This window comes from Bubalus bubalis, chromosome 11 (genome assembly GCF_019923935.1).
Source record: "Bubalus bubalis isolate 160015118507 breed Murrah chromosome 11, NDDB_SH_1, whole genome shotgun sequence".
NCBI lineage: Eukaryota > Metazoa > Chordata > Mammalia > Artiodactyla > Bovidae > Bubalus > Bubalus bubalis.
This window is the reverse complement of record NC_059167.1, coordinates 78180080-78192475: the sequence shown is the minus strand read 5'-3', so window position 1 is coordinate 78192475 and position 12396 is coordinate 78180080. Positions and strand designations below refer to the sequence as shown.

Here is a 12396-nt window from a genome sequence, read left to right as displayed (position 1 = left end):
AAATACTGTTTCCCAGAAGTGCTGAGAACGCAGCTTTTGCTTCTCTTATGCACTTACTTGTGGTTCTGAAGGGTGCTCATGAATCAGCATGATCAGAAGCTGTTTCTATTGGCTGGAACACTTTGCTGTATTAAACAGTATTATTTTTTAATTAATTTATTTCTAATTGGAGGATAATTACTTTACAATATTGTGTTGGCCTTTGCCATATAATGATGTGAATCAGCCAGAAGTATACATACGTCCCCTCCTTTTGAGTCTTCCCCCCATTCCTCTAGGTTGTTACAGAGCTCTGTGTTGACCTCCCTGCATCATACAGCAACTTCCCACTAGCTATCTATTTTACATATGGTAAAGCATATGTTTCAATGTTATTCTCTCAATTTTTCCCACTCTCTCCCTCCCCTACTGTGTCCAAAGTCTGTTCTCTATGTCTGTGTCTCTATTTTTGCCCCGCAAATAGGGTCCATCAACAGATGAACAGATAAATAAGTTGTCATACTTATATACAATGGAATATTTCTCAGCCATAAAAAAAACACATTTGAGACAGTTCTAGTGAGGTGGATGAGACTAGAGCCTATTAAACAGAGTGATGTAAGCCAGAAAGAGAAAATAAATTGTATATTAATTCATATATATGGATTCTATAAAAATGGTACTGATGACTTCAAAAGTTACATATATTTATTTTAGACTCAGCCTGCATTTTCATGCATTGGAGAAGGAAGTGGCAACCCACTCCAGTGTTCTTGCCTGGAGAATCCCAGGGACAGGGGAGCCTGGTGGGCTGCCAACTATGGGGTTGCACAGAGTTGGACACGACTGAAGCGACTTAGCAGCAGCAGCAGCAGCAGCAACCTGCATTGAAAGCAATATTAAGTTATCTTAACCACCAGCTGGACATGGAAAATTGAATTGTAATAGTTTTATTTTTATTAAAGTGAAAGTGAATCAATTATTTTTTACATTTCTATTGTAAATACATTTTAAACTGCTGATTATTAGTTTTGTATTATGCTTTTCAATTTTAGTAGGCTATTTTAGAGAAAAATAAGTGTTTTTGAAACCATATGAAGATAATTTTAGTTTATGCTCTTATCTCAGACTCTGTAAATAATATCGATTATTATCGATAGTAGATTTGGGGGTAAAAGGGATGGAAGATGAAGACCTGTATATTTTCACTGCAGTGAAAGTAAAGTGATCTGCAGACACTAACGTTCAGATGGACAGTTCAAGAATGGTTCAGTAGTAGCAGCACGTAGACCTAGTTGCTCCAAGGCATGTGGGATCTTAGTTATCCAACCAGGGACCAAACCTGTGTCCCTTGCATTGGCAGGCAGATTCTTTACCACTGAGCCACCAGGGTAAGCCCCATGTGCTGCTTGCATTCCTGCATGCTAAGTCACTTCAGTCATGTCCGATTCTTTGCAACTCTAAAGACTGTAATCTGCCAGTCTCTTCTGTCCATGGGATTCTCCAGGGAAGAATACTACAATGGGTTGCCATCCCCTCCTCCAAGGGATCGTCCAACCAACGATTGAACCCAGGTCTCTTGAAGCTCTTGCATTGCAGGTGGATTCTTTACTGCTAAGCCAAGGGGGAACCCCCATGTGCTGCTTGCTGCTGCTAAGTCGCTTCAGTCGTGTCCAACTCTGTGCAATCCCATAGATGGCAGCCCACCAGGCTCCCCCGTCCCTTCAGTTCAATTCAGTTCAGTCGCTAAGTCGTGTCCGACTCTTTGCGACCCCACGAATCGCAGCACGCCAGGCCTCCCTACCATCACCAACTCCCGGAGTTCACTCAGACTCACGTCCATCGAGTCAGTGTTGCCATCCAGCCATCTCATCCTCTGTCGTCCCCTTCTCCGCCTGCCCCCAATCCCTCCCAGCATCAGAGTTTTTTCCAATGAGTCAACTCTTCGCATGAGGTGGCCAAACTACTGGAGTTTCAGCTTTACCATCATTCCTTCCAAAGAAATCCCAGGGCTGATCTCCTTCAGAATGGACTGGTTGGATCTCCTTGCAGTCCAAGGGACTCTCAAGAGTCTTCTCCAACACCACAGTTCAAAAGCAGCAATTCTTCTGCGCTCAGCCTTCTTCACAGTCCAACTCTCACATCCATACATGACCACAGGAAAAACTATAGCCTTGACTAGACAGACCTTTGTTGGCAAAGTAATGTCTCTGCTTTTGAATATGCTATCTAGGTTGGTCATAACTTTACTTCCAAGGAGGAGTTATCTTTTAATTTCATCGCTGCAGTCACCATCTGCAGTGATTTTGGAGCCCAGAAAAATAAAGTCTGACACTGTTTCCACTGCTTCCCCATCTATTTCCCATGAAGTGATGGGACTGGATGCCATGATCTTCGTTTTCTGAATGTTGAGCTTTAAGCCAATTTTTTCACTCTCCACTTTCACTTTCATCAAGAGGCTTTGTAGTTCCTCTTCACTTTCTGCCATAAGGGTGGTGTCATCTGCATATCTGAGGTTATTGATATTTCTCCCAGCAATCTTGATTGCAGCTTGTGGTTCTTCCAGTCCAGCGTTTCTCATGATGTACTCTGCATAGAAGTTAAATAAACAGGGTGACAATATACAATCTTTACCTAATCCTTTTCCTATTTGGAACCAGTCTGTTGTTCCGTGTCCAGTTCTAACTGTTTCTTCCTGACCTGCATACAGATTTCTCAAGAGGCAGGTCAGGTGGTCTGGTATTCCCATCTCTTTCAGAATTTTCCACAATCCATTGTGATCCACACAGTCAAAGGCTTTGGCATAGCCAATAAAGCAGGAATAGATGTTTTTATGGAACTCTCTTGCTTTTTCCATGATCCAGCGGATGTCAGCAATTTGATCTCTGGTTCCTCTGCCTTTTCTAAAACCAGCTTAAACATCAGGAAGCTCACGGTTCACATATTGCTGAAGCCTGGCTTGGAGAATTTTGAGCATTACTTTACTAGCGTGTGAGATGAGTGCAATTGTGTGATAGTTTGAGCATTCTTTGACATTGCCTTTCTTTGGGATTGGAATGAAAACTGACCTTTTCCAGTCCTGTGTCCACTGCTGAGTTTTGCAAATTTGCTGGCATATTGAGTGCAGCACTTTCACAGCATCATCTTTTAGGATTTGAAAGAGCTAAACAGGAATTCCATCACCTCCACTAGCTTTGTTCATAGTGCTGCTTTCTAAGGCCCACTTGACTTCACATTCCAGGATGTCTGGCTCTAGGTCAGTGATCACCCCATCGTGATTATCTGGGTCATGAAGATCTTTTTTGTACAGTTTCTCTGTGTATTCTTGCCATCTCTTCTTAATATCTTCTGCTTCTGTTAGGTCCATACCATTTCTGTCCTTTATCGAGCCCATCTTTGCATGAAATGTTCCTTTGGTATCTCTGATTTTCTTGAAGAGATCCCTAGTCTTTCCCATTCTGTTGTTTTCCTCTATTTCTTTGCATTGATCACTGAAGAAGGCTTTCTTATCTCTTCTTGCTATTCTTTGGAACTCTGCATTCAGATGCTTATATCTTTCCTTTTCTCCTTTGCTTTTCACTTCTCTTCTTTTCACAGCTTTTTGTAAGGCCTCTCCAGACAGCCATTTTGCTTTTTTGCATTTCTTTTTCTTAGGGATGGTCTTGACCCCTGTCTCCTGTACAATGTCATGAACCTCATTCCATAGTTCATCAGGCACTCTATCTATCAGATCCACGCCCTTAAATCTATTTCTCACTTCCACTGTATAATCATAAGGGATTTGATTTAGGTCATACCTGAATGGTCTAGTGGTTTTCCCTACTTTCTTCAATTTAAGTCTGAATTTGGCAATAAGGAGTCCATAGTCTGAGCCACAATCAGCTCCTGGTCTTGTTTTTGCTGACTGTATAGAGCTTCTCCATCTTTGGCTGCAAAGAATATAATCAATCTGATTTCGGTGTTGCCCATCTGGTGATGTCCATGTGTAGAGTCTTCTCTTGTGTTGTTGTAAGGGGGTGTTTGTTATGATCAGTGCATTTTCTTGGCAAAACTCTATTAGTCTTCGCCCTGATTCATTCCGTATTCCAAGGTCAAATTTGCCTGTTACTCCAGGTGTTTCTTGACTTCCTACTTTTGTATTCCAGTCCCCTGGCGTGGCTGCGAGGGCGCAGGAGGGCCTAAAGGAGCTATCCCACGTTGAAGGTCAGGAAGGGCGGTGGTGAGGAGATATCCCTCGTCCAAGGTAAGGAGCAGTGGCTGCGCTTTGCTGGAGTAGCTGTGAAAGATACCCCATGCCCAAGATAAGAGAAACCCAATTAAGACAGTAGGTGTTGCAAGATGGCATCAGAGGGCAGACACACTGAAACCATACTTACAGAAAACTAGTCAATCTAATCACACTAAGACCACAGCCTTGTCTAACTCAATGAAACTAACCCATGCCCGTGGGGCAACCCAAGATGGGCGGGTCATGGTGGAGAGATCTGACAGAATGTGGTCCACTGGAGAAGGGAATGGCAAACCACTTCAGTATTCTTGCCTTGAGAACCCCATGAACAGTATGAAAAGGCAAAATGATAGGATACTGAAAGAGGAACTCCTCAGGTCAGTAGGTGCCCAATATGCTACTGGAGATCAGTGAAGAAATAACTCCAGAAAGAATGAAGGGATTAAGCCAAAGCAAAAACAATACCCAGCTGTGGATGTGACTGGTGATAGAAGCAAGGTCCGATGCTGTAAAGAGCAATATTGCATAGGAACTTGGAATGTCAGGTCCACGAATCAAGGCAAATTGGAATGGTCAAACAAGAGATAGCAAGAGTGAATGTCGACATTCTAGGAATCAGCGAACTCAAATGGACTGGAATGGGTGAATTTAACTCAGATGACCATTATATCTACTACTGCAGGCAGGAATCCCTCAGAAGAAATGGAGTAGCCATAATGGTCAACAAAAGAGTCTGAAATGCAGTACTTGGATGCAATCTTAAAAACAACAGAATGATCTCTGTTCATTTCCAAGGCAAACCATTCAATATCACAGTAATCCAAGTCTATGCCCCAACCAGTAACGCTGAAGAAGCTGAAGTTGAATGGTTCTATGAAGACCTACAAGACCTTTTAGAACTAACACCCCCCCCCAAAAAAAAAAAGATGTCCCCCGTCCCTTATTATCAAATTGATGAAAATTCCTTATAAAGGCAGGGTTTCCAGACCTGCCTAGAAAGTGAAAAATTATTATTCACTTAATTTTTGTTTCTTTCAAAAAACTTCTTCATGGGAAATATAAATGTTCTAGACTAGCAACAATACCATTCAGATCTTTCTCAGAGAGAGTAATTTGTTTCTGGTAAGCAGAACAACTATAACACATTAGAGTCTACATTTGGCCCTGGATCCAAATGAAAGAAGCCTTTGGTACAAAGAGAACTGTTTGTATGTTTCCCACTTCTTATGTTGGGACTAGCACACTGAAACCAACATTTTATTGGCATGAGGAGGAGCCATAACAAATTATTAACACCTCTTTACTTTATTGCTATGCTAAAATTATGATTCTGACATTCCTCAAAATTCTTCTCAGGTACATCAATAAACTAGGTGCTTATTCCTTGTCCTCTTTCTCTTCTTTTCTTTATCCATCTTCTTCCCTTTCCTTTCCCTTCATTTTCCTCATCTCTTACTGCTTTCTGACTCTCCTTCTAGATGACTCTAGATTTGCTCTCGTGACTGCTCCCCCACTGTGTCCCCACTTCTTCCCACCAGAGATGCTGCACAGGTGCAGCCCCATCTGTCCCAGTGTGCCTCTCTCAGGACGCAGTAGTACACAGCAGTGTCTCTCAGGGTGACCTGGGGCAGGACCAAGGTGCTGGACTTTCTGTCTGAAGCTATAGTCAGAGAGGCCATGCTGCTGCTCTCTGTGCCTCGTAAGCCATGAATGACATACTGTGGACTCTGATTGGGATTTTGCCGATACCAATGTATATAGTCATCTCCACCAATGGTAGAGTGGCTACAAGGCAGGTTTACATCCTCTCCTTCAGCACAATCCACGGAGCTGGGCTGGGTGGTCTTAGCATTAATCACAGTCCCTAAAGGGTCAAGAAAATAAAATTATCCCCTGACAACAAATCAGTGTAATTCTGTGGATCAAGGGCACAACACTCCCCAAACTGTCTGGACCTACCCCCTACTCCAGTGTTTTTATCTATGTCCTGAGAAATATTATTGATGTTTATTATATAGGGACCAAAGACACATGGCAAGAATCTGAGAACTCTATAGGCTTTATCCCAGGGTCCTTGGCTCAATAACCCCAGAGAGTTCTTCCAACATGCGCACTGCTAATGTCTCTTCTGGATCATGGCTATGAATTAACCTGTTATATAGAAGTTTGTACTCCCTAGCAAATGCATAGATCTGTTCTCAATTCCATTGCTATAATGCTGAATAAAACATAGGGAGAAGAGTAGAGAGCAAATGACCCTTTACGGTCCCTTGGCTTCAAAGTCATCCCTTGTAGACACAGAACACTTACCCAAGCTCAGAAAAACAGCTACTCCAATCACCAGCCTCATACTTCAAGGACAAACCAGGATTGTGGTCTCAGAGTTCAGACTTATGTCTGCTCCTAGGCTTGTTTCCAGAGAATAGAAACAATTGCTGCTATTAGAGAGTTAACAACCAGTGCAAGTATCCATGCAGTCTGTTGTTGCCAGGATCTGTCAGCCAATGATCAAGCAGTTCCTTGTTTAGGTCTTCCTACCCTGTTTTAGTCATGTCCCCCAAAGAAGGAGAGACATCCCCAACTCACAGGGTGTGTGCTGCCATCCTCTGTGAAGTTTAAAGTCTGGCTCTGGAAAAGGAATACTAATCACGATGGTGTGTCTATCCAGAACCATTGTTCTATCATTTCTTCTTCAAAGACATTTTCTAACATTCCATGAAGCTTGTGGAAAACACTGTTTAATCCCAGAAAAGTGTACTGAGCTGTGCATTGTAAAGAGATAAAAATTCCCATCCATGTTCTAGCAAATGTATGTGAGATTTCAAAGTAGGCTGTGATTGCTCTGAGGGACAGGAAATATTAATAACATTGGGACAGAAAACTAAACGTCTTGAGCTCAGATATTGGAGCTTAGCATCCTGAAAAGGTCCTTGGAATCATGCATCTGTCTCCATCTAGGCAGACATTTCTCAATACATCTGTTCTTGATATAATAACTGATGACACGGATGGTATTCTCCTCATCCTCCTTGAACAATGGTCCTTAATCCTTATGTCCTCTCTGCCCATGTTTGTAGGTGCTCTGCACCAAAGATGCTGAGACAGAGAGACACCAAGGATGCTGAGACAGAAAAGACAGAAGGGAAAGCAAACTATCTGGGGTGGAGAAGGGTGGAGGTGGATGATCCTGGCAGAAAAAGAGGAGTGAAGAGAAAAGAGCATAAGCAATAGGGAAGGAAAGAGTTAACCAGGGGTGGGAAATGGGAAAGCAATATTTAGGGAGGTACATGGAAAAGGTTTAGGCTATAAGGCGATGATTCCCTGAATCCTTGACCACATGCACTCAACAAAGGATTATCAAATCAAGTTGTTTAAAGATGATGAAAATCTTTTTTTTTTTTTCACTTTTCTGTGGAACATCGATGGAAAACATAAACTTCCTTTCCTTGATAGCCAGAAAAGATCGTTGTTTCCAAATTACGCAGCCCCTTCTAGTGACTGAACATATGAACTGCAGAGCTAAACTCCCACAGGATGTGAACTTTTTGAAATGTTTCTCAGACTGAAAGGTGAATATCCCTGGTGTCTCAGTCTGTAAAGAATCCATCTGCAGTGTAGGCAATGGGGGTTCGATCCCTGGATCAGACTAGCTTCCTGAAAATGAAATGGCTACCCACTCGAGTTTTTTCAATGATCCAGCGGATGTTGGCAATTTGATCTCTGGTTCCTCTGCCTTTTCTAAAACCAGCTTGAACATCAGGAAGTTCACGGTTCACATATTGTTGAAGCCTGGCTTGGAGAATTTTGAGCATTACTTTACTACCGTGTGAGATGAGTGCAATTGTGTGGTACTTTGAGCATTCTTTGGCACTGCTTTTCTTTGGGATTGGAATGAAAACTGACCTTTTCCAGTCCTGTGGCCACTGCTGAGTTTTCCAAATTTGCTGGCATATTGAATGCAGCACTTTCACAGCATCATCTTTTAGGATTTGAAATAGCTCAACAGGAATTCCATCACCTCCACTAGCTCTGTTGGTAGTGATGCTTTCTAAGGCCCACTTGACTTCACATTCCAGGATGTCTGGCTCTAGGTGAGCATGAGAGATCACACTTTCGTGATTATCCTAGTCATGAAGATCTTTTTTATACAGTTCTTCTGTGTATTCTTGTCACCTCTTCTTAATATCTTCTGCTTCTGTTAGGTCCATACCATTTCTGTCCTTTATTGTGCCCATCTTTGCATGAAATGTTCCCTTGGTATCTCTAATTTTCTTGAAGAGATCTCTAGTCTTTCCCATTTTATTGTTTTCCTCTATTTCTTTGCACTGATCACTGAGGAAGGCTTTCTTATGTCTCCTTGCTATTCTTTGGAACTCTGCATTCATTTGGGTATATCTTTCCTTTTCTCCTGTACCTTTCGCCTCTCTTCTTTTCACAGCTATTTGTAAGGCCTCCTTAGACAGCCATGTTGCTTTTTTACATTTATTTTTCTTGGGGATGGTCTTGATTCCTGTTTCCTGTACAATGTAACGAACCTCCGTCCATAGTTCATCAGGCACTCTGTATCAGATCTAGTCCCTTAAATCTATTTCTCACTTTCACTGTATAGTCATAAGGGATTTGATTTAGGTCATCGAAAAAGCAAGAAAGTTCCAGAAAAACATCTATTTCTGCTTTATTGACTATGCCAAAGCCTTTGACTGTGTGGATCACAATAAACTGTGGAAAATTCTGAAAGAGATGGGAATACCAGACCACCTGACCTGCCTCTTGATAAACCTGTATGCAGCTCAGGAAGCAACAGTTAGAACTGGACATGGAACAACAGACTGGTTCCAAATAGGAAAAGGAGTACGTCAAGGCTGTATATTGTCACCCTGCTTATTTAACTTCTATGCAGAGTACATCATGAGAAATGCTGGGCTGGAGGAAGCACAAGCTGGAATCCAGACTGCCGGGAGAAATATGAACAACCTCACATATGCAGATGACACTACTCTTATGGCAGAAAGTAAAGAAGAACTAAAGAGCCTCTTGATGAAAGTGAAAAAGGAGAGTGAAAAAGTTGCCTTAAAGTTCAACGTTCAGAAAACTAAGATCATGGCATCTGGTCCCATCATTTCATGGCAAAGAGATGGGGAAACAGTGGAAACAGTGTCAGACTTTATTTTTCTGGGCTCCAAAATCAGATGGTGATTGCAGCCATGAAATTAAAAGATGCTTACTACTTGGAAGGAAAGTTACGACCAACCTAGATAGCATATTCAAAAGCAGAGACATTACTTTGCCAACAAAGGTTCGTCTAGTCAAGGCTATGGTTTTTCCTGTGGTCATGTATGGAAGTGTGAGTTGGACTATAAAGAAAGCTGAGTGCCAAAGAATTGATGCTTTTGAAGTGTGTTGTTGGAGAAGTGCCGGGGTCCAGCCCCGGCTGATCCAGGGTCTTCGAAGGAGAGACGGCTAGGCGGCCTATTCAAATGTTAATTAGATATAATAAAGAGGAATAGAATGAGGATAGCTCAGTAGGAAAATTCAGTGGAGAAAAGAAGCTGAGTGGCTTGGTTTACGCGGAAAATCAATATAACCCGTGACACCAGGTTAGCTCTGACCACGGAGGCCGCAGGCGCCCTCTCGAATAGCGGAAGGTGCCCCACCTTAGACACCTTCTCGAGTGGGTCTTAGAAGCCCAGGCAAATAAATGGTCGCAGAGGACATCCACGCTCCAGATGGACACTCAGCTAGAAGTTAAAGGGAAGAATGACATGGGGAGACCAAGCGTTGGTGAGCAAGGCCCCTAGCTTTATTTTCAACAGGGGCTTTTATACCCTAAGTTACACATAGAGGACAATAGGGGATGCAAAATCAGCAGTCTTTGATGCTTATCAAAAACCAGGGTTTCTTTCCTGCAGATTTATCGTATACAAATGGTTTAGGTGATTTACATCATCTTCTGGCCAGAGGCCTATTAACATTTTATGACTCTTGACAAGGACTTATCAACAAAGACTTATTTTCTCTAAGAGTAATTATTTTAAGGTTTGGCGCCATCCTCCGAAGATAAGATTACGTTCCTATAGGGTGGATGTGTAATGGGTTTACAAAGGAAAGAATTTACTACCTTAAGGGTCTAAAGTTACTAACACCAGGCCACTACTTATTTTTTCTACATACCAACTATATTAATTAATGCACATTCAAGGATACAATTCAGGGGATGTGAAAACTTGGCAACAAACATTGGCTCATCAATGAAATCTTTTACTAGTTTTATTCTGACCGTTTTTAATTCTCTGAGAGGCTCTAAGCTATTTGAATATCTTAAGCTTCCCGTGCCTCTGGAGGCTGGGAGACTGTAAACAATCGTATGCATAGCTGTAGGTGTCCGGGTAAACTTGTCAGGCGAGTTAGAGAGCCATCTGAGGGGTTTGGATTTAAACACTCCTAATTGCCCAGGAACTTTATTAATTGGAGCTATAAGTTAACTCTTTGACAGAGAAAGTGAGATGGTGGTGGGGGACAGCCCCCAGTAAAGTCAGAGGCGAGAGCACAAAGCAATAAAGTAGGCAGACTCTGGTTTTTGGGGGGTAGATGCTCGAGAATATCCGGGGGCACTCCCGAGGCTCGATCCCGCCTTTGCGTATGCCGAGCCCCCTTCCTCATGACCTTTGTCACGAGTGGAATGTCTCTCGCCGGCTCCCGGCAGAGAAGACTCTTGAGAGTCCCTTGGACTGCAAGGAGATTGATCTCCTAAAGGAAACCAATCCTGGGTGTTCATTGGAAGGACTGATGCTGAAGCTGAAACTCCAATACTTTGGCCACTTCATGGGAAGAGTTGACTCAAATTGGAAAAGACCCTGATGCTGGGAGGGATTGGGGGCAGGAGGAGAAGGGGACGACAGAGGATGAGATGATTGGATGGCATCACCAACTCGATGGACATGGGTTTGGGTGGACTCTGGTAGTTGGTGATGGACAGGGAGGCCTGGCATGCTGCAGTTCATGGGGTTGCAAAGAGCCAGACATGACTGAGCGACTGAACTGTACTGAACTGAACCCACTCCAGTATCCTGCCTGGGTAAATCCATGCACAGAAGAGTCTGGTGGGCTACAGTCCATGGTGTCCCAAGAGTTGGACACGACTGAGATACACACGTCTTAGTTGTATGACCTCTGTTTTGTGTTTTCTTAGTTCTATACCACTCCACAAATTGTTTTCATTATTTGTGGTTCTTTTCTTTGTCACACACCCTCAGTTGTTGGCTTCTTTGTAATTTTCCTTTTGTCTTTTATCTTCCCAAATTTAAAGTTTATTCAATGTTTATAAAGAGAGGTTGGTACACATAAAGCACTCAACAGTTATCCATTTTCTGAATGAGTAGATGAGTTGTTATTCATGAGCTTAGTGAAAGAAGTTATGCTGAACAACCCTTGAAATTATTCTAAAAGCAATCTTTAAATACTATAGAAGTCAAGTTAAACAAAAGACTCCAACAGGATAAATAGAGGGTTATATTCGTGGACAAAATTCAATAACAGATAACAAACATCACAAGTCTAGGATGGAGGACAATTAAACTGATGATATGGGAATAAATATTATTCCCATATAAATATTTAACAAATATTCATAAATATTCTTTGGTAGTCTGTTACGTGGCAGATCACACACACACCAGCCAACACCCACTACTACTGAAAATATAGGAAAAACTAAAAATGAATTCATTTGAGCTATGTAGGAATATATTATTCTTCCATTTAGCAAAAGGTAGGAAAAAAACAAACGTTTTTGTTTCTTGGTTTCTTTGACTTTATTTTTTTAGAAGATTGTGCAAAACATTTCAAAGTGGCATTTTAAATAATAACGAAAACCAAAAAAATGGAAACCAAAATATGGAGAATCTAAAAATAAGTTTCTTAGCCTATTGGCTCTTTTCAGAATTTTTAATTTTAGAAGATTATATCTTGACCATATGAGCTGAAGTTATCTTTCTTTGCTTGATGAAAACCAAAACAATGTACTTAATTTACTTTTAAAAAATCAAGAGAATTTGATGAAAGGCTAATGTCTCTGCATGATGAATACTCCCAACAATCCAAAAATAAAAGAGAAATTCCAAAATCTAATAAAGGGCATCAATGAAAATATCAAAGTCAATATTACTCCCTACAGGATCACAAACAAGACA

The 12396-nt window shown here is 41.7% G+C and overlaps 1 gene segment (V, D, J or C); it reads right to left on the bottom strand.

The window, feature by feature from the left end:
• Nucleotides 1-5691: 5691 nt before the first annotated feature.
• On the bottom strand, nt 5692-6557 carry LOC102391988. The segment is given in 2 exon segments: nt 5692-6071; nt 6518-6557. Coding segments are annotated over 2 exon segments (420 nt in total).
• Between the last annotated feature and the right edge of the window lie 5839 nt (nt 6558-12396).